We start from the raw sequence: 22,398 nt of genomic DNA, 5'->3' as shown, positions 1-22,398 counted from the left end.
AAAACACCAAAAGTATTGGCAGCAAAAGCCAAAATAGACAAATGGGACCTAATCAGACTCCACAGCTTCTGCACAGCAAAAGAAACAGTCATTAGAGTGAATCAGCAACTAACAGAATGGGAAAAAATTTTTGCAATCTACCCATCTGACAAAGGGCTGATATCCAGAATCTACAAAGAACTAAAACAGATTTACAGGAAAAAAACAAGCCCATTCAAAAGTAGGCAAAGGACATGAACAGATGCTTTACAAAAGAAGACATACATGAGGCCAACAAACATATGAAAAAATGCTCATCATCACTGGTCATTAGAGAAATACAAATCAAAACTACATTGAGATACCACCTCATTCCAGTTAGAATGGCGATCTAAAAAATCTGGAGACAGATGCTGGAGAGGATGTGGAGAAATAGGAATACTTTTACATTGTTGGTGGGAATGTAAACTAGTTCAACCATTGTGGAAAACAGTGTGGCAATTCCTCAAGGACCTAGAAATAGAAATTCCATTTGACCTAGCAATCCCATTACTGGGTATATATCCCAAAGGATTATAAATCATTGTACTATAAGGACACATGCACACGAATGTTCATTGCAGCACTGTTTACAATAGTAAGGACCTGGAACCAACCCAAATGCCCATCAATGATAGACTGGACAGGGAAAATGTGGCACATACACACCATGGAATATTATGCAGCCATCAAAAACGATGAGTTCGTGTCCTTTGTAGGGACATGGATGAACCTGGAAACCATCATTCTCAGCAAACTGACACAAGAACAGAAAATCGAACACCGCATGTTCTCACTCATAGGTGGGTGTTGAACAATGAGAACACATGGACACGGAGGGGAGCATCACACACTGGGGTCTGTAGGAGGGACATAGGGGAGGGACAGCGCAGGGTGGGGAGTTGGGGAGAGATAGCATGGGGAGAAATGCCAGATATAGGTGATGGGGAGGAAGGCAGCACATCACACTGCCATGTGTGTACCTATGCAACAGTCTTGTATGTTCTTCACATGTACCCCAAAACCTAAAATGCAATTAAAAAATAAATAAAAAGAAAAAAAAATGGTTTGGGGAACTATCTGATATATAGGATGGTTCAAATTCTGTAAACATTTATAATGTATACTGTGTGTAAAGCACAGAGGTTTGTAATATGAATGAATAAAGATACAGTTCCTAGTCTAGAAGAACTTTTAACAGAGGAGTGAGACCTTTGCGTATTTTAAAATTAAAATTATAAAACTTGTATTAGTTTCCTATTGCTACTATAACAAATTACCACAGATTTAGAGACTTAAAACAACAGCAGTTGTCTTATGTTAGAGATCAGAAGTCCAAAATGGGTTTCCCTGGGCTAAATCAAGGTGTTGGCAGGGCTACATTCCTTCTGGAGTTCATAGGGGTGAGTCTGTTTCCTTGTCTTTTCTAGCTTCTGGAGACTGCTGTGTTCCTTGGCTTTTGGCCTCTACCTCCATTTTTAAACCCAGTAGTATAACATCTTCTGATTATGACACTACTGTCTTCTTCTCATAAGGACCCTTGTGATTACATTAGGCCCATTGGGATAATCCAGGATAATCTCCCCATCTCAAAATCCTTAATGACATTAGCAAAATGTGGTAAAAACGGAAGACATAACAAAGATCCATAGTTGTCTGGCTGAATAAATTCACATTAAGAGAACAAAAAAGGCAAGTCCAAGACTGGGGAAAAAAATTTAAAACCTATATCTGATAAAAGTCTGTGTCCAGAATATGTAAAGAATTCTTATAACCTGATTTTTAAAAATGAGGAAAGTATTTGAATGGACAGTTCTATCAAAGAAGATATATGAACGACAATACAAAATAAAACCACAATGAGATGTTATGACCTTACCACTCGAATGGCTAAAATCTGACTATCCCACATTTCAGCAAGAATGCAGTGCAACTGGAACTCTGAGTTTACAGTTTTATAATATTTACACAGTCTTCTAATACAAGCCAGCAGTCCTGACTCTTAGGTGTTTACTTAAGACAAAGTATGTATTCACAAAGACTAGTATGTAAGTATTCATAGCAGCTTTATTAATAATAGCCAAAGACTAAAAACAGTTTTGTGATTATGTTATTGATATAATCATATGTATGAACTTAGCAATAAAACTGAATGGACTGAAATATGGAACAACATGGATGAATCACAGAAGCATTATGCTAAGGGAAAGAAGCTAGAAACAAAAGATGACATAGTATGTGATTCCATTATGTGAATTTTGGAAAAGACCAAACTATAATGACAAAAACCTATTCATGATAATTAGGGTTAGGAGCAGGTAATTATCTGCAAAAAGTCAAGGAAACTTTTTGGGGTGATGGAAATGTTCTACATCTTAATTATGGTGGAGGTTATGACTGTGTACTTGTTAAAATCCAAACTGTACAACTAAAATTGGTAAATTTCATTGTATGTAAATTATGCCTAAACAAGGCTGAATGAAAACACTTGTCTATACACACAAGCACAAATCCAGTTAAGCAGTTTGCTAATCTTCAACTCACACTTGGAACAGTTATGCTTTATTTAACCTCCAAGGTAATGTATGAATAAATCTGAGCTCTTTTGGACTAGGTGTATGTATGCAAATACTGTGAAATTCAGAGGAAATGTTCTCTCTAACTGGAATTACAGGCAGAAGACAGAGTTTTTGAGCTTCCTCCTTTGAGCTGGAGCTGCAAGGAAAATTTTAGCTTCTTCATGATGACATCAGAGGATTGGAATTAGAAGGGGAAAGGGTGACCCAAGAAGAATGTAACTGAAGTGGAGAAGTGTGAAAGGAGGCCAGACTGTTGGGAGGAGTGGGTGTTCCATTGGACTGCAAGAAATCATGGTGTACCTTAAATTCTAGAATGAGGAATTGACTAGTGGATCAGTAACTGTCCAACTGGAACATAGTTGGGAAACCATTGTGATAAAATGAAAAAAAAAAAAAAAATTAGATTCTTCAATAAGACTTGTGATGAAAGGGTTAATATCAGATTACCATGTTGATATTTATAAAGCACACAGAATAGAGCCTGAAATGTGATCATTGCTGCAGGTTTTTTTTTTTTTTTTTTTTTTGGACAGAGTCTCACTGTTGCCCAGGTTGGAGTGCAATGGTGCAGTCTTGGCTGCAATCTCCGCCTCCCAGGTTCAAACGATTTTCCTGCCTCAGGCTCCTGAGTAGCTGGGAGTACAGGCAGGTGCCATCATGCCTGGCTAATTTTTGTATTTTTAGTAGAGACAGGGTTTCACCATATTGGTCAGGCTGGTCTTTAACTCCTGATCTTGTGCTCTGCCTGCCTCAGCGTTGGGCTGGGTGAGGTGGCTCACGCCTGTAATTCCTGCTGTGTTTTTAAAATAAATCACTCTTTTTTTTCATGAGAGTATCAAATGATGGAATAATAGAGTGACATCCAAACAAGAGTTAGGAAGAGGAGATAAGAGAAATGGACATTTATTCAACATACTTTCACTCAGTTATTTTGTTTTGTGCTTTCAGATTCCACTATTTAATTTCAAGAACAGGGATATACAATATTACCCTTATTCTACAGCAGGAAATTTAGGCTGAGGAGGAGAGGCTCAGGTTCTAATTAATTCAGGAGCCACAAACACAGAAAGGATACTGTTTCTTAAAGGTTGTTGAGGGACTACTTGAATTAACATCATCAGGGAGGCTGAGTGCTCTGGCACCTGCCTGTAATCCCAGCACTTTGGGAGACCGAGGCAGGCAGATCACTTTAGCTCAGGAGTTTGAGAACAGCCTCAGCAACATGGCAAGACCATCTCTGCAAAAAATATAAAAATTAGCCAGGCACAGTGGCATATGTCTGTAGTACCAGCTACTTGGGCTAAGGCAGGAGGATGGCTTGAGCCTAGGAGGTTGAGGCTGCAGTGAGCCAAGATCATACCACCGCACTCCAGCCTAGGTGACAGAATGACCCCCTTTGTTAAAAAATATATATATATATCAGGGATGCATGTCTACTAATCATATTCAGAGCAAGTGAATTTGATTGGGGTAGGGAGGGTGGCAGTGGTAGATAGGAATCTGAATTGCTAACCATCTCACTGTTGGTTGGTACAGATATTTTGGTTATGTGGTGATTCCTAGTATTTAGAGTTTTTAGAAAGTTAGCTTCATAAACATCATCTATAGCTTTGACTTTGTCTATTTAAAAATGTAGCTTTACAGTGGTCATAACATAGCTATAGTTCTCAATCCTTATATTTCCTACATAAGAGTTAAAAATAAACCAGTCAGTATTTATTAATCCTCTCTAGAATTTATGTTATTGACTGCCCAAAATGGCCTCTACCTGAAAACAGTATTTTTCAGATTCCTTTATTTGCCATTTCTTTTAGCTTAAGCAACCTGAGACGTGTTACATTGTGTTTACCATTTTTATGCAATATGGGATAAAGGTGTATTTTTTATTATGCATTAAGTGAATTATAGTGGATAAAAATAACAGGTTTTCATTAATTTTATTTATCAATATAGATGCTTCTCAACTTATGATGAGATTGCATTCCAATGAAACTATAGCAAGTTGAAAATATTACACATCAAAATGCATTTAATACACTTAACCTAGTGAGTATCATCAAAACATATACATTAGCCTACAGTTGGTCAACATCATGTAACATAAAGCCTACTTTATTATAAAGTGTTGAATATCTCATGTAATTTATTGACTACTGTACTGAAAGTGAAAACCAGCATGGCTGTATGAGTCTTTGAAGTACTGTTTCTACTGAATGCATAGTGCTTTCATATAACAGTAAAGTCAAAAAACTTTAACTTGAACTATTGTAAGTAGGGAACCATCTAATAAATGGATCTTTGTGAGATAATTCTATCCTATTTCCGAATAAAACAGAATTCTATTCTACTCTTCTTTTATCTCTTTAATAAACATATCCCAAAATAATTCTTTGTGGCATTTAGCTGCCTGCTTATTTAAATTCCAACACTGAATCTTTCTTGATGATGTATATTTTCAACAGTGAATCCATTCTTGCACACCGAGAAAATATGCGACAGATGATGAGAAGTTTTTCTGAACCCTTTGGAAGAGATTTGCTCAGTATCCCTGATGGTAGAGGGAGAGCTCATAATCGTAGAGGACATAATGATGATGAAGATACTTTGACTGTAAGTTTTTTTTTATTCAAAGACAGTTAGTGAAAAAGACCTGTAAAAATTTGAAGAAAAGTACTACAGAAGTACATATAATGATATGACATAACTAATATTCTTGTTTTAGAAATAACTATTATATAAAAAAGGGGACCTTTGGAAAACTGAATCCTTGAATAGTGAATTGTCAGCAATATAGAATTCCACTGTGCTACCAAAACTTTGAGGACCATAGGTTATATATTACAAGGCAAACTTAAACCATTATTTTTTATATTTATGTATACATTTCTCACCTTATAATGTCCTCCCATATCTGAAACTAGAACAGACAAGCACCTACCTAAAGTTTATATGTATAGTAACTGAAAGAATCTCTCATCCTCTATGTTCCACATTTGGGGGCCTTGATTTAGTGCCTTCACAGGCATACATACTTGTCTTTAAGACTGGAAGTCTTTAGCACATTACTGTCTAGCAAAAGAGAGAAATTGAAAGGAAAAGTTGTCAGTCCCATTTTCCTGTTCTCAATGCAAATCTGTAGATGGATAGAAGGAAAGACCAAAACACAAGTTTCCACATTCACGAATCATGATTATTAATGTCTTTCACATGGAGTGAGCAGGGTTGGCTTTTCCTTTCTCTCCCATACGAATTGTTTTAATACTTGAAAATAATATCAGAAGCTGCAAAGGATTATCTTTATTGGACCAGGAAACACCAATCTTCCATATGGTTACCTATGGACTTTAGATTAACCTTTAATTGTATCTCAAAAGCCTTGCAACTGCAATATATTTTCATACGTCTTGCCTTAGAGCAAAGCTAGAGGCTACAAACATACTCAACTAAAAATTAAAAAAAAAAAAAACAGGATATTTATATATTGTAACCATTCTTTTTTGCCTCTTTTATTTCTGTTGCTTTTTCAGCCTCAGGAATGATAGTTCTAAGATAACAAGTCCTCAGGGGTTTCTATAAAGATGAATTTCTGCAATTGAAATGTAGATATTTGAAACTCAGTAAACATTTAATTGGTAAATTGAGAAACTTCTATATAATAAATGTCATAATCAAAATTAATTGGATATTTTTCCAGGCAACAAATTGTTCTCTTATGCCTTTTGGCAGTTTTGGTGGTATGGTTCATATCAGACACAAATCATTTTAGCAATATTTTCTGACAATTACTTATTTTTTATTAACTCAGACCGATTAAATTGGCATGCAATCTCACTTTCATAATGGCTTTTTAATATTTGTACTGAAAACCTCTGTTTCATGTATCAAACTTACCTTAGAAAGTTTAGGCACATGTTTCCTGAAGTAAGTCATTTCAACATATATAAAATTCATCTTCAAAAAAAGTAGATTTTAATGGATGAATATTTGCGTGATTTACAAAAGGGATTCTTATAGTTGTGTTTGAAAGCTGGGGACTTCCACATGCTTATGATGACTTTCCAAAAGGTTAAAAAAAAAGTACTAAACTGTAGATAGATAAGCACAACATTTGGAAAAACACAAATTGACTGCTTTGTCTAGGTTTTTGTTGCCAACTTGCCATGCAGCTTTTTCTTGTCTATACTTAAGAATGGCTACTCTGCAACCAGCATTTCTACCACCTGTTTCTTAGGGTTTGTGTGCTGTGTCTGTGATGCTAGCTTCCAGCACACTAAACGCTTTCTAGGGAGTAGCAGAAAATAACATGAATTTGGAACATTCGTATCTACAGTCTCATGAAAAGGGTTTTTAAAAATTTTTTTTGTGCTCCAGTTAAATTATTTGTTTCCTTGAAGTTTGACATACAGGTATAACATTTGTTCCTCCTGACCAGAGTATTTAGTAAGACAAATGACAAAAGCAGTTATAACACAGTTATGAGTAAAATGATCAGGAAGTTCATCATGCTATGGGAGGGAGCACAGATGGAAAAAAGCACCTTTTGAGGTGGGGTGGGTCAATCCAAGTATACTTCCTGAACCTTAAGGATTAGTAGCAGTTAGCCAGAAAAGGAGAGAGGGGAAAGCAATACTGTTCAACACAGAGAAAACAACCTGTGCAAAGACCTGGAGGCTAGGTAACTAAAGATGTTTAGAATCAATTAGCCCCAGAGTATAAGTTGAACAGTAGACACTGATGACGATGAAGAGGTAACCAGAGACTTCTTTAGGCCATAGTAAGGAAAGTAAACATTATCTTAAGAGCAGAGGAAGCAGTGATGACTAATGTCAAAGTGGTAATAGAGTCAGATTTTTGAAAGATTAGAAGAGACTACAGTGGAGGCAGTGAAGTCAGAAGGCTGTTGAAGCATTCTAGATAAAGTATTAGTGATGATAAAAATGAATTATTTCATTCGAGAGAGGGTTAAAAGGATGAATGGCCAGAACTTAGTGATTGATAGGGTTGAAAGAGCAATAGAGAGGGAGAAGGGGAGTATCACACCATTTTTCTGGCACGAAGAATGAGGTAGATAGGAATGCCACTGAGATAAGGCATTGATTCAGTATAGATATGAGTGGGGTAGTCAAAACCATCAGTTTTGGGTGTTTCGCATTTGAGGCATCTGGGGTTTTACAGGTAGATTTATCTGGTAAACTATTGGATATATGGATTTGAGCTGAGCTAGAGATAATTTTTTCATTCATTCCACAAATATTTATTAAACCCTCTTAAATGCCAGAAATTGTTTTATATGTATTGGGAATATTGTAAATAAAATCGACAAAATGGCCCTGTGTACAAAATTTTTGAAGGCCTTAAGGGCCCACTGAAGTTTAACCTCCATTTTGTACCCCAACTTTTTGTCACTCTAGTGTGTTGAGTCACGCCAGAGCAAGTGCAGACACATCTTTTGGCGGTTGATTTGAACATGAATTGAGAAGAGGGCAAACATACCCAAATGTCTAATCTTTTCCTTTCTGTCTTTTTCTCCTTTGGATTAACCCTTCCATATCTCATGAAATAAGAACGGATTCTCAGCCTAGTGTTAAACTCTACTTCAGTCCTTTTTGTACTCTAATATATATTAATACTTCCTAAATGTGCCTTTGTTGCTCCGAACTACATTAAGTGCAGGTTCCAAGGAGGAGTTTGGTTTTCCCAACTATTTTCTATTGTTAATATATGTAAAAATCCAATAGCAATAGAAGGCATAGGCACAAACAGGCCTTATAGATTCAGCGCTCTGCTTGCTTGAACAGAGAAGTTCCTTAAACCAAGCAACTCCTTCTATTTTACGACAGATGATTTACTGGGTAACACATTGGAATGTGTGCTTGACTTTTATTTGCTGCTGAGTCTTCCAGTGATAAAACCTAAAATCACTGGTAGATTTTCCTAGAACAAAGTGTCTTAACCTCAGCACTACTGTCATTTTGGGCTGAGTAATTCTTTGTTCTGGGACTGTCCTATCTGTTGTAGGATGTTAAGCAGTATCCCTGACCTCCATCCACTAAATGCTAGTTACATGCTCTCCTCATCTGTGACAGCCAAAAAGGAGTATAGTTATTGCCAAATGTCTCCTGAGAGTCAAAATCAATCTTGGTTGAGAAACTAATGTTTAGAGGAATTCTTAACTGTTTTTCTGAAGAAGCATACCTGATGCTTCAATGGTGTAGCCTATTGACCCTTCAGTAGGCAGAAAATTGAAGGCCTATTAGTAAAGTGAATTGACTTCTGTCACCTGGATCCTACTATGAAGAGAGAAAGGCTGCCTACTTACTGGAGGGGCAGGTTCTTTCAGCCATGAAGTACTGCTGGGGGTGACACTGGCATCTTATACCCAGGTTTTATTTATTTGCATGGTGGAGTATTGAGAGATAAGGAAAAATATGAAAACTATCCTATGCTAGAAAATATATCACTTAGTGTTTAACATATACCAAATTCTGTTTTGAAAAAGTGAGTAATGAGTGATTAGGTGTATATGTGTATTTATATATACATGCACATGTATATGTGTATATATACACATGTACATATATGTATTTATAATGTTACAATTCCCTAATTATTTGTATGTTGGCTCTTTGGGATTTTATATATGCTTCAGTTTTCTCCTTAACTAATCACTGTTATTGTATGCTCTTAAGTTATCTTTGGTTGATTACTGCATGAGATTCTACTAAATGAATCAAAAAAAATATTTTAGCTGTCTTGGAAGATGTATTTGCATCCTTTGTGTTGTACTCAGTTAATAACAAATTTCCTGATATTCTGTAGCATACAGATGTCAGCCCTTTTCAGACAATGGACCAAATGTTGTCAAATATGAGAGACCGTGTGCAGCAATTAGAAAGAAACTTTGTAAGTACTAAAAATAAAGCATTGAGAACATTGTGTATACTTTGGTATATTATATATCATAGTGGCTTTCAAACATTTTTTAACCATAGTGGTTGAAAAGATATTTTACATGATTAACCCAATAAGCAATATTTGTATACTTTATAAATGTATTTGAAACAAAAGTTTCATGAAAAAAAGGACTATGCTCTTTACAGTATATATAGTTATTTTCTAGTGTATTTCATATTTTTAAAATCCTGGTTACAACCTACTAAATTGAGTTCATAACCTCCAAGTTTGAAAAATAATGTTGACTTTCAAAATTTAAAAAAAAATTGGAAAAAAGTTAACCTCAAATACATTGATTCTACTGAAAGTCACTATTGTAAATTAACATTTTATATGAATTTGCATAATTTTATTGTTAATTACCTGTTTACTTAAAAGGATTTGTAACATCTGAAGAGTTACGTTTTAGGGTTTTATAAACAACTCTGAAAACAGAAATTTTACGAATGTTGTTAGGTATAAAACCCTGATAGCTCAAATACTTATAAACTAGTACTATAATAATACTCTCTTTTCTACTTAACATTAAAACCAGTCACTTGATGTGATCTGAAGAAGACCCAAATCATTCTAGTCATCCAGTTTGAATTCTATGGATCATTTCAGAATGCCCTAATAATCTAGGGCATTATTGGTTTTAGTAACGTAGCAATCTGGTACCTACAGGAAGTGGTATGAAATTTGATGTATAACTAATTGGCTTGATTGGCAAGATTACACACAAGGGTCAACCACTGACTGTAGAAGTATCACAAGTTTGGGGGCATAGCATCTTTATTGAAATCTGAGCCACAAGCACCCAAAGACTTAAGGATCTCTGAGTGAGTCACTTACCAGTCTTTGTAAGGCAAGTGGGATGGTACCCAAAATGGATGACCATTAGGACTCTAGGGATGCCTTTTTTTTTTTTTTTTTTTTTTTTTTTTTTTTTTTTTTTTTTTTTTTTTTTTTTTTTTTTTTTTTAATTTTTCAAGTTACTTCTCAATTGAGAACCTGGATGTGCCCTTTGGCTACACCATATTGGTAGTTTAGCATCCTTAGGTAGAACTTACAGCTACTGTTGTTACTTATTTGAACTCTCTGGCTATAATTATTTATATTTGACCAACTCTGAATTTACAATTTGTTTACCTGTAGGGTCAACTTTCAGTGGATCCAAATGGACATTCATTTTGTTCTTCCTCAGTTATGACTTACTCCAAAGTAGGAGATGAACCACCAAAGGTTTTTCAGGCCTCAACTCAAACCCGTCGAGCTCCAGGAGGAGTAAGTTTTCTATAAGCATTCCTAGAGCTTTATAAAGTTGTGGAATGATAGACTGTCTTTAGAAGTATCACAGGTTTGGGGACATAGGTGTAGTTAACTATTAAAATTTGATCTGGTACACAGTGGCTGGGGGACAGGAGGAAGGTGTGGGAGTTGGGGTTAAGGTTGTCCTCACTGTGGAAACCATTAAAGCTCAACCTATTTACTTAGTTTGTGGCAATTTTCACCCCCTTGACAGTGCCTTTTTTCATGTAAATATCTGTTGATGTTTATTACCTTTACGTGTTGACAAGGTAAAACACTAAAGCCTTTGTTTCATGAAATAATGTCTACTTTTAAGTTTACATTTGAAGTGAATTAACTTTTTAACTCGAAATGTTTTAAGTGTACAAAAGGGATATAGAGAATAATATAGGAAGTGCCCATATTCCTGCCGCCCAGTTTAGTCATATCATAATATTTTTCTCTTTGCTTCAAGTTGTCTCTTGCTTTGTTTTTTTTTTTTAAGCAAAAATGTACAGAGGCAGTTAAAGCTTCTAATACATTCCTCTGTGGTCTGCTTTCCCTTTCTCTCCTCCTCAGAGATTACCATTTTCCTATATTTGGAGTTTATCATTTTCATGCATGTTTTTACAACTTTATTATTTATGTTTATATCATAAAAAATACAATGGATTATTTTCGAGGTTTCCCAACATTACATAAAGGGTATCATATTGCATGTGTCCTCTGCAACTTGTCTTTGCTGAGTAATACGCTTCTGAGATTTATTCAAGTTGATACATGTGGCTGTCGTTTAACTTTTATGTAATATCCAAAATATGAATGTACCATGATTTTTAAATCATTTTCTGTTGCTAGATATGTAGGTGAGTCTAATCTTTTACTTATTCATCTTTATACATGGCCCCTTATACAAAGAGTCTAGGAATGGTATTGCTGAGTTGTAGGGTATGTATACCTTCATCTTAACCTAGCATTTCCAAACTACTGTCTCACAGTGATTGAAGCTGTTGACTTCTGCAAACTGTGGTTTGTGAGTTTCCATTTCTCTACTTCCTTGTTAGTACTTATAGTAGAAATTTAGGTTTACCAGTCTAATGAGTGTGAAGTAGTTTATTTTTTAGTTCTTCCATATAAAAATGAACCTTTTAATGATGCTCTTGCCATAATTCTGCTAACTGATCTCAAACATTTTAATTCTAAAAGTGTGATAGTCTTAAAGATAAACAGAATGTAATTGTATATGTCCCACAGTAAATCATGTTAATAGCTATCATAAATATTCTGATAACACTTCCACAGAGTTGATAGGTGGGAATCATGAGATTCAAGCCAATCAACATGACTGATGAATAATTAGTTGCCCTTACTTGTAGGAATGCCATCATAAACTTCTCTCTATTACATTGTCCAAGGTAGTCTGGAAGGCATTAAATTATAATTGTTACTTTTGTTTTAATATTTGATTTTAATTTGGAAAAAGGTTGAATTGTATGGGTTCTGTTTGTTGTAGACATTTTCATTTCAAGGAGTTCAGGAAATATCAGAGACTTACTACCACAATTTGACCACAAGTTAATAGTGGAACAGAGTACACATTATTTTTAGAGCAGTAGATCTATGGCCATACCTCAGTAGGTAAGCTGGCCCTGAGAATTTTAGAATTATATACAGTATATATATATATATATATGTTTAAATAATAATGAAATATCTTTTGTTTCTTTATTTTTATAGATAAAGGAAACCAGGAAAGCAATGAGAGATTCTGACAGTGGACTAGAAAAAATGGCTATTGGTCATCATATCCGTGACCGAGCTCATGTAATTAGAAAGTCAAAGAACAAGAAGACTGGAGATGAAGAGGTCAACCAGGAGTTCATCAATATGAATGAAAGTAAGTTATCACACACAAAAAAAAATTCTTTCTCATAAGATTAAAATAACAACTGTACTTGATGAACATTTTTTGTAGAAACGTCATAAGAGGTACTTTTTGAATAATGTATAGGGAATACCTTGTGAAAGTAATAGGATTGTGGTTCCATCCTTTTATAGGAGAGCTCTTTTTTATAGTGATTTTTGGCAATATGGTATATTATTTATTTTTATTTTATACTTGAAAAGTGGAATCTTTTGAATTGTTATTTAGTAATACTATCAGTAGGCAAAATGAGTCTTTAAATATTTTTTTCTGATTATCAAGAAAGTACATTTGGACAGTATAAAGACATTAAATGAAAGTGAAAAGTATAAAGACATAAAATGAAAGTTGCCAGGAAGTATTTTTTATTAAAAAAAAGTATAAAGAAAAAAGTCATCCATAGTCCAAACTCAAAATACTATTAATGTTTTAATGTATTTCTTACTAATCATTATATATATATATATATATATATACACACACACACTTTTTTCTCAAGTTAGTATTTTGCTTTTATATAGTTTATATTGTACTTATTTCAATTTAGCATTATAATTGTAAAATCACCTATGATGCCGTTTTTCAAAAACATTTTAAGTGGTTACCTAAAAGTTTTATTATAAATAAGCCATAATTTTTACTTAAATCATTCTGTACTGTTGAGCACTTAGGCTTTTGTATAGATAGGATTTTAATTCCTGGTATATGTTAGATTGCATATATGTCTCTGTCTCTCTCAAGTAATTCTTTTCTTTTACTAGATTTTATATTTATTCTTCAATGCATTTAAGTCCTTCTAGTGTCCTAATCCTCCTCCCTGTAGTTTTTTTGTTTTGTTTTGTTTCTGAGATGGAGTTTCGCTCTTGTTGCCCAGGCTGGAGTGCAATGGCACGATCTCGGCTCACCGCAACCTCCGCCTCCTGGGTTCAAGCAATTCTGTTTCAGCCTCCTGAGTAGCTGGGGTTACAGGCGTCCACCACCATGCCTGGCTAATTTTGTATTTTTTACTAGAGATGGGGGTTTCTCCATGTTGGACAGGTTGATCTTGAACTCCCGACCTCAGGTGATCTACCCACCTTGGCCTCCCAAAGTGCTGGGATTACAGAGGTGAGCCACTGTGCCTGGCCGTAGTTTTTAATTATATTACAATGTATTTACAAATTTAATCAATAAATTTAAATTATTTTTATTAATTTTAAAATCAATATTAAGCTTTCATATTTTATTGTATTTAATAATGAAATTATATTAAAATTTAGTTGGATTCATCTCCTATTTTCAGAAAGTATTTTGAATAATGTTTTTCCATAATAAAGTGTTTAAAGTGTTGTACTAAAAAAGAAATACTGGCTGGGTGCGGTGGCTCACACCTGCTATCTGAGCACTCTGGGAGGCTGAGGCAGGTGGATCACAAGGTCAGGAGTTTGAGACCAGCCTGGCCAACATGGTGAAACCCGTTTCCACTAAAAATACAAAACTTAGCTCGGCATGGTAGCATGCACCTGTAGTCTCAGCTACTTGGGAGGCTGAGGCAGGAGAATCTCTTGAACCCAAGAAGTGGAGGTTGCAGCGAGCCCAGTTGCCCCATTGCATGCCCAGTCGCCCCATTGCACCCCCAGCCTGGGCAACAGAGTAAGACTCCATCTTGGGGGGAAGGGAGGAAGAAAAGAAATTCTATTAATGTTGGAGTTTGATAAAATTATTCTTATGCAGTAAGATAGAAGCCATGATAATGTGACCTGTGTTTAATTATAACCTCTGTAATTTTATCACATTTAAATATATACTGAGTATTTCATAATAATCAACAATTTGATGAAATATATAGTGAAGGAACACAGTATTTTAAAGCAGTCTGAAAGAAGTACTATCATCTGCCTATTGTTGCTATTGTGGAAGTTAGATTACTTACTTCATAACAACATGAATTGACATTCTAGCTGATAACCTGTCTTAGGAAATTGACAACAGAAACTTGTGAGGTCAAGTTACATAGAAAGATAGTGCTAGCCACAGAAGTATACATGTATACAGGCACAGCATATTCACTATGAGATGACCCAGGAAGAAAAACTATGAGTCATAATTGGGTCAGCTGGTCCTTTGGGTAGAATAATATGATACCCAAGCAGGTGAAAAAAGTAGATCTAGTAGGAATAGGAGAGGAACAGACAGTATTACTCAAGTCAAGTATTACTCTAGTCAAAGACCCTTATATTTGAAGCAGCTCCCTGCCTTTATATTGAGGTTACACTAATGAAAACACCAACCTAGACTAAAATATATGGAAGCAAGGCAGTAACCAACAGTTGATACCTTAATACTTATTCCCATTATCTTGATATCTAATGTAGGTGATGCTTGTGCTTTTGATGATGAGTGGCAAAGTGAGGTTTTGAAGTACAAACCAGGACGCAATCTAGAAGACACTAGAATGAGAAGTGTTCGCCATGAGAATCCTGGATCCCGAGAACTTAAAAGAAGGTAAAGTTGTTTATAAAATCATTTGTTTTTTTAAGAAGTTATGTAATTGTACTTCTGTTATCAGAAAGTTTTGATGACCATCCAAGTTGTATCCACAGTATCCTTTGTGAAACATGTAATACTTTAAAAAAGATTTAATACATTAAATTGTGAGTATTCCACACAAATTTAAATTTATATCTAAAAATCAATAGTAGTTTAGGATTGTATGGTTAGTAATTCACTAGTAAGCTATGCCTCAGAAGATAGAGACCAAAACCCTTTTAAGGAAAACTAATTTACTATAGTGTAGTTATTCTTGTAAAACAGATTCTCATTTGGATATAGATAGAGTCACATATTTCACACTGGTAAAGATACCTAGAGATATGATAAGGGAAGAGGGGGTGTATTTGGAAGACTTAACAACTTTCTTAACAAATCAAAATTTAGCATTTAATAGTAAATGAAATTTCAGACACGTGTATAATATGTAACAGTACATGCAATGCCATATTTGATGTGTATTAGATATTTTCAAAGAATTTTGGAAAAAACATTAGCTTCTTTTAGAATTTCCTTTGAGAATAACTATGAAAAATAAATTTGCTAAAACCACATATTAAAGATTATAGAGATTTCTGGCTGGGCGTGGTGGCTCATGCTTATAATCCCAGCACTTTGGAAGGCTGAGGCAGGTGGATCACTTGAGGTGCGGAGTTCAAAACCAGCCTGGCCAACATGGTGAAACCCCATCTCTACTAAAAATACAAAAATTAGCCAGGTATGGTAACACACACCTGTAATCCCAGCTACTTGGGAGGCTAAGGCAGGAGAATCCCTTGAACTTGGGAGGCAGAGGTTGTGGTGAGCCAAAATTGTGCCACTGTAATACAGCCTGGGTGACAGAGGCAGACTCCATCTCAAAAATGAATAAATAAAGATTACAGAGATCTTTATATATTTTGTACATACTTTAGAGCTACAGTTTAATGCGGTTCCCTGGGGGGAAAATGGAAAACTATCTAATTTCTATCAAGTTACACTCAAGAGAAAGGCCTCACCAGACCTTAAATAGAAATCTGTTCTAAGCTATAAGAGAGTGGAGAATTGCTGTAGAAGGTGGAACTCTTCACAGAACCAGCTGTGGACAAGTGGGTGTCAAGTAAATCAGAAGCCTTAAGCAGAATTTCATATGTTAGGATCTTTTCTTTTAAAATACTTCTTTAGGAATTTAGAGCCCTAATATTTTCTATTGAATTGATTGAAAACTTGCTCCCATATGAATTATAGATATTTGTCTCATTTGAAAAATATATTGATTAAAAACCTAGCAGTGCCAAGTTTAAATAGGAAATCCAAGTCCCACTTAGAGAAGGCATGTTCTCTATGGATGACCTATAAATTTCTGGCCCTAACAGTGGCATTTTCTCTTAACCAACACTGTCCAATGGCATTTTCTGAAATGACTTCTGTAATGACAAAAATGCTATATATCTATTCAGTCCAATGTAGTAATCACTAGCCACATATGGCTATTGATTAACTCTCAAAACACTGCTGGTACAACTGAGGAACTGAATTATTTTATTTGATTTTAATCAATTCAAATATAAATGTGGCTAGTGGCTGCCATACTGGTAACATTAAACAGTGTTTAAACTGTAAACAGTTAAATCTATCTCCAGTAAACAGCTGTTGCTGTCTTAAATTCACTGAAATAGTCTGCCTTGTTTTTCAAAGCTATTAAGGAACTTTTAAGATAAAACTTATATTACAGTGGTTTTTAACATGTTGTTATTGATTTATAAACCACGGACAATTTTTTAAATGATACTAATATTCACATGTATATTTCTCAGGGAGAAACCTCACCAAAGTCCAGCCATTGAATATGGAAGAAGATCAAATGTTTTGGGGGACAAACTCCACATCAAAGGCTCATCTGTGAAAAGCAACAAAAAATAAAAAGCCATGCATTTGAGTTGTTTAGTTTTGGTTGTTTTAACAGTTAGTAATGGTGCTGGGTAATATGCATAAGACCAATCTCTTGTTGTTAAATTAGTTCTGCCCTTGGCAACTTTCTTCTGATATCTGAATATTCATGAATGTCCTAGCTTTATATCGTCCCTCTTTCAGAAATAAAATTTTGATTTTCAACAATGTGAGTAAATTGTGAAATAGCCTATTAATATAAAACTCTTTAATACGTTAAATTTTTAAAGCTTAAATGCTGATTTTGCTTCCCCAGTTTTTGTGTTGGCTATTCTTTTATATTTATCAAGATTGATTACACAGCAGTTCTGTCACTTACAATTAATATAAGAAGTTAGAATATTAAAAAAGTCTAAGTTTTACTAACACTGCACTAGGGTGATATTGATAAAGATTTAAATAATTTGTCTCTAACTTTATAACGTGTTGTGTAGCCAGCTAGCTTAAAGCTTTAAAAATAATAAAGCAAAACTACACTAGTACTCTTTTATGAGAAATTAGTTATTATTTTGATAAAGGGCAAGATAATCAAATAGTTTATTTTCAAAGAAAAATATTTTAAATTGCTAATGTACGTAATTATTTTGGTTATAATTTCTTTATAGAATGTATCTTTTCTATATTTACATTCTTAACATTCATCAGACATCATACTGACCATTCTCTTTAACTTCTTAATGTGGCATATTTCTGCTCTCCTTTCCCAGAAACCACTTCATCTATCTCCACGGTTAACATTCTAAAACATTCACTCTCTCCAAGTGAGAGTCCTTGGAGAAACTCTGCTTAGCTTTTTCTGTGACATTTAGAAAAATACATGTGGTATTCTCCAAACCAGAATGATAGATCGTCTTAAAATTTATTAGACAGCTGATGTGTGTTTTTGAACAAGGTCTTAATAATTCAGTTGTTACTGTTTTTAATGATACCGTTAAAATCAACTTTAGCTTTTTTATTTTAGAATTTAACCATTAATCTGTTTTTATCAAAGTTAGTTTGCAGTTTAAAAGAATATAAAAATCTTAACTTATATCTGTTCTTTTAATATTTCTATCAAGGAAAAAATCCCGCAAAATCCACAATCATTCTATAATCCTAAGAATTTTTCTTTTCAATTTTATAAGTAAAATTATATGACTATTCTCATACTTCTCTAACTTTTTATATCATATTTTTGTTAATTTTACTAGTTGTGTTTTATGCCTTTAGTCATTAAAATAAAATAGAAATGTGTTAATTCATTGTTGAAATTGAGCATGTTTTAGTTAAAAATTTCCTCTTAGGCACACTTTAGTATACTACAAACATACCATAATACATTGGGAAATTGTCATAAGGCACAAATTTTAAATAACACCTTTGTATATATTAACTTGATAGAGCAAAGTCTTAATAAAGTACATACTTTATTTTCCTTTTGCCTAAATCATTACTCTGATGAGAACTTGAATCATTATAGTAAAATCTAAAAACACACTTTAATAAATAATTGTGTTTAACAGTATAATTCCTGTACATCAGATCATTATTAGTGATTGTGGTGAGGCAAGATTTGAGGTGGTAGTATAGAGGAAAGTTCTGTTTCTTTCTTAAAAGTGAACTCTATCTTTGTACCATAAAAAAAATAACAATATCTATACCCAGAATGTTTGTTTGCAACAACTTCTTATGATGGGTGTTTAATACTGTTAGTCTGTAAATTTAAATTATTTAAAAGTATATACAGGCTGGGTGTGGTGGCTCACATCTGTAATCTCAGCACTTTGGGAGACTGAGGCAGGTGGATTGCTTGAGGTCAGGAGTTCAAGACCAGGCTTGACCAACATGGTGAAACTCTGTCTACTAAATACACAAAAATTAGCCGGGCATCATGGTGGGCACCTGTAATCCCAGCTACTCAGGAGGCTGAGGCAGGAGAATCACTGGGACCTGGGAGGCAGAGGTTGCAGTGAGCCGAGGTTGCAGTGAGCCGAGGTCGCGCCCCTGCATTCCAACCTAGGCAACAGAGCAAGACTCCAAAAACCTACATACACATACTAGGTAGGATGGTTTATTTTATGATTAATATTTTATATTCACTCCTTTTATGAGCCAATGAATTATTTTACATGAGTTCATGAGGTTTTTTAAATGAAATAAATAGAAGCTTGTTTTTCATGTGTATATACATTATTGTTACTTTCATGAGAATGCTTTTTGTTTTTGTTCTTGGAAATCTACTACAGGGAGAACTATAATTTTTCTTTTCACTGTGGTCTATTGCAGGGTCTTTTAAAGTGATGTACCTTGTGCCTACCTAAAAGAGTCTGAAGGCCAGGTGCAATGGCTCACACCTGTAATCTCAGCACTCTGGGAGGCTAAGGCAGGCGGATTGCCTGAGGTCAGGAGCTCGAGACCAGCCAGGCTAATACGGTAAAACCCTGTCTCTACTAAAAATACACAAATTAGCTGGGCATAGTGGTGGGCACCTGTAATCCCAGTTACTAGGGAGACTGAGGCATGAAAATCACTTGAACTCGAGAGGTGGAGGTTGCAGTGAGCCGAGATCACGCCATTCCACACCAGCCTGAGTGACAAGAGTGAAACTACATTCTCAAATGTAGTTTGAGAAGTCAATGTGTTTAAATCTATGAAAATACTTTCCACATAATTCGCTAATTCTAAAAAAATTCAGACTTATAAAAACATTAATGGTGAATCTTTTGGGAAATCAGCTAGAATTAAAATAAGGAACAATAGATATAAATTAGAATAAGATAATCAGAATTAAAATTTTCTAAGGTCCTTGTATTCTTAAAGTTCAAGGTAAAAATAAATGATTAACTTATGGCTGTGTTAAGAATGCATGTCAAAATAGGGTAACCACAAAACCGACAATAGAGAATATACCTCTGAAGAAGATAAATAGAAAATGAATTCAATCTCAAGGCAAGAAAGGAGGAAAAGATAAATACAAAACATTTTTAAAAGATGAGAAATAAATGCAAATATGTATATAAGTAATGACAAAAAGATTAAAAAGCAAAAATTGTCAGTTCAAATTTTTAAAAATCTAGCTCTATACTGTTTCCAAAAGTCATATTCAAAAGACATTAAAAGGTTGACAGAGGATATAATGGCAAATATTCGCTGTAAGAAAGTTGGTATATCTATATTATAATAAAACATGTAAGGCAAAAGTGACTACTAGATTATAAAGGGGGACCCTGCTAAATAAAAGATTAGATTGATCAGGAATATACATCAGTTCTAAGTCTATGTGTACCTAATAACATAGCATTAAAATATATGAAGCAGTATTTGAGAGATGAGACTTCTCATTCTAGATAAATAGAGCATACACATTTTTTCTTATTCCCACTAACAACTATAAACTCTGGAATTAATTCTTAAACATTAAAGCAGAGAGAAAAAGACTAGATATGGACTTTGGTACTTGAAGAATGATATGGCATGAAAGGAGTGGAAATAAAATATTAATCTGAAAAATATACAACATGTTACATAGTGAATATATAATCTTGAAATAGTTTATAGACTACCATAAACTGATACAAATATGATTGTGGGATGTAGACATTAATAATCCTCTTTCTATGGTGCATAGAGTTCACTTTTTTAAAAAAATGACTTTTTGTAATACTGCAGCCTAAAATTTGCCTCACCAAAATCAGTGTGTTTCCAAGAACTGGAACTTTCTCATTTTGTTTTCCTTTTTTAAAATGATTGACTTTACTATTTGGTTATATCCATTATGGAAAATGTAAAGATGCAGAAGAATGCTAAAATAGAAAGTGCCCATTATCCCATGCCCCCAAACAACAAAAGATTTGTGTATTCATTTCTAGTCCTTTTATGTGGATATATAGAATCTTAAAAACAAAATTGATATTGTAAAATGTATATTCTGATTTTTCACATTTTCGAGTTAACTGTTTCTTCAGGACAATAAGTATTCTTTGAAAGCATGATCTTCAGTTTCATTGTTTTCATCAAAGTCTAATTATAGCTATACCATACTTTCCCTCCAAATATTTGCTATTCAAATTGTTTTAAATTTTTGCTATTGTAAATGTTTATGAATATCATTTTTATTCATAACTGTATTGCTGATCATTTGTTTAAGATAAATTATGGGAACGGAGTTACCAATTCAGAGTATAGCTATTTTCAAATTTTTTATACATTTTACTAAATTGGTTTACAGAAAGATAATATTTATAGTCATACCAATGAATGTCCCAGAAATGTCCATTTTTTAAATATCCCTTGCCCAAAGAGAGTAGTGGATGTTACCTCTCAAACTTCTATTATTACAAATTTTAATAGATGTAAAATATTATCTCCTTATCTTAATTTTGTACTTTGATAATTAATGAAGTATGATCCTTTTCCTTATGTTTACAGCTAATTTGCTTTGCTTTTCCATATATTTTAAGTAGCGCAGGTCTTGCAGAAGGAGCTTCCAACATACGCAATTTCTTGTCATATCATTAGTTCTTCCTAAATGAGCAAGGCATGAAACTGCATGTATTTATCACATTATTTCAAGTTAAGTATCCCAATATGACTGAAATTACGGTCTTTTCTCTTCAGCAACCATGTTATTTGGATGTTTCTATAATCTAACAAAATTATCTCTTATTCTTCACATAATAAAGAGGTTTTGACTATTCCATGAACCCTATATGTGATATGATAGTGAAGAGTAAACTTAAGATCTTATCTAGCTACCTCCATTTTCTATCAAGGTCTTCAGAACTCTTACTAACTGCATACTCATGCTCCTTATAGCAATCACTATCTGTACATATGGCAATGCTTTTATAGTAAATTCCAGCTTCCTTATCACCTCTAGAATTCCACCTCTGGAATTGTAGTCATATAATGTCTACCCTTCAGTATAGAACAAGAATATTTCTGCTCAGGAGCTAAAATAACCCTGCATTTGTGTACATTGTCCACTTTGAGTGACATCAGAGTCCTAGCTTCTTGGCAGTTGCAGGGAACCTCTTTAGTTTGGGGACAGCATGGTCTAGTCATTGGAATATGGCACATGAATCACTCCTGTCATAGAAGATCTAAGAACTTATGATGGTCCTGTCAATGAACTGATCAATAATAACATTACCATCAGGCTGAAATTTCTTCTTTTACATGTGTATAGAAGACTACACCTGGCTGGCCAACTACAGG

The 22,398-nt window shown here is 34.2% G+C and overlaps 1 protein-coding gene across 2 annotated transcripts in view; it reads left to right on the top strand.

The window, feature by feature from the left end:
- The window catches only part of MLF1 (myeloid leukemia factor 1), a 44,141-nt gene extending 26,697 nt beyond the window's left edge, over window positions 1–17,444 (top strand). Inside the window, exons 2-8 of one of the 2 annotated variants that reach the window (XM_017500779.2) lie at window positions 5,060–5,207; window positions 6,292–6,336; window positions 9,417–9,500; window positions 10,689–10,817; window positions 12,558–12,717; window positions 15,099–15,228; window positions 17,070–17,444. In XM_017500779.2, coding sequence (XP_017356268.1) covers window positions 5,060–5,207; window positions 6,292–6,336; window positions 9,417–9,500; window positions 10,689–10,817; window positions 12,558–12,717; window positions 15,099–15,228; window positions 17,070–17,175 — 802 coding nt within the window. In that variant the 3' untranslated portion in view covers window positions 17,176–17,444. The remainder of the gene's footprint in view (window positions 1–5,059; window positions 5,208–6,291; window positions 6,337–9,416; window positions 9,501–10,688; window positions 10,818–12,557; window positions 12,718–15,098; window positions 15,229–17,069) is intronic. The other variant, XM_017500780.2, reaches the window with a different exon arrangement.
- The last annotated feature ends 4,954 nt before the right edge of the window (window positions 17,445–22,398 follow it).

Source organism: Cebus imitator, unplaced genomic scaffold (genome assembly GCF_001604975.1).
Source record: "Cebus imitator isolate Cc_AM_T3 unplaced genomic scaffold, Cebus_imitator-1.0 Scaffold270, whole genome shotgun sequence".
Taxonomy (NCBI): Eukaryota; Metazoa; Chordata; class Mammalia; order Primates; family Cebidae; genus Cebus; species Cebus imitator.
The sequence above is the reverse complement of the archived record's forward strand: the minus strand, read 5'-3'. Positions and strand labels throughout refer to the sequence as shown.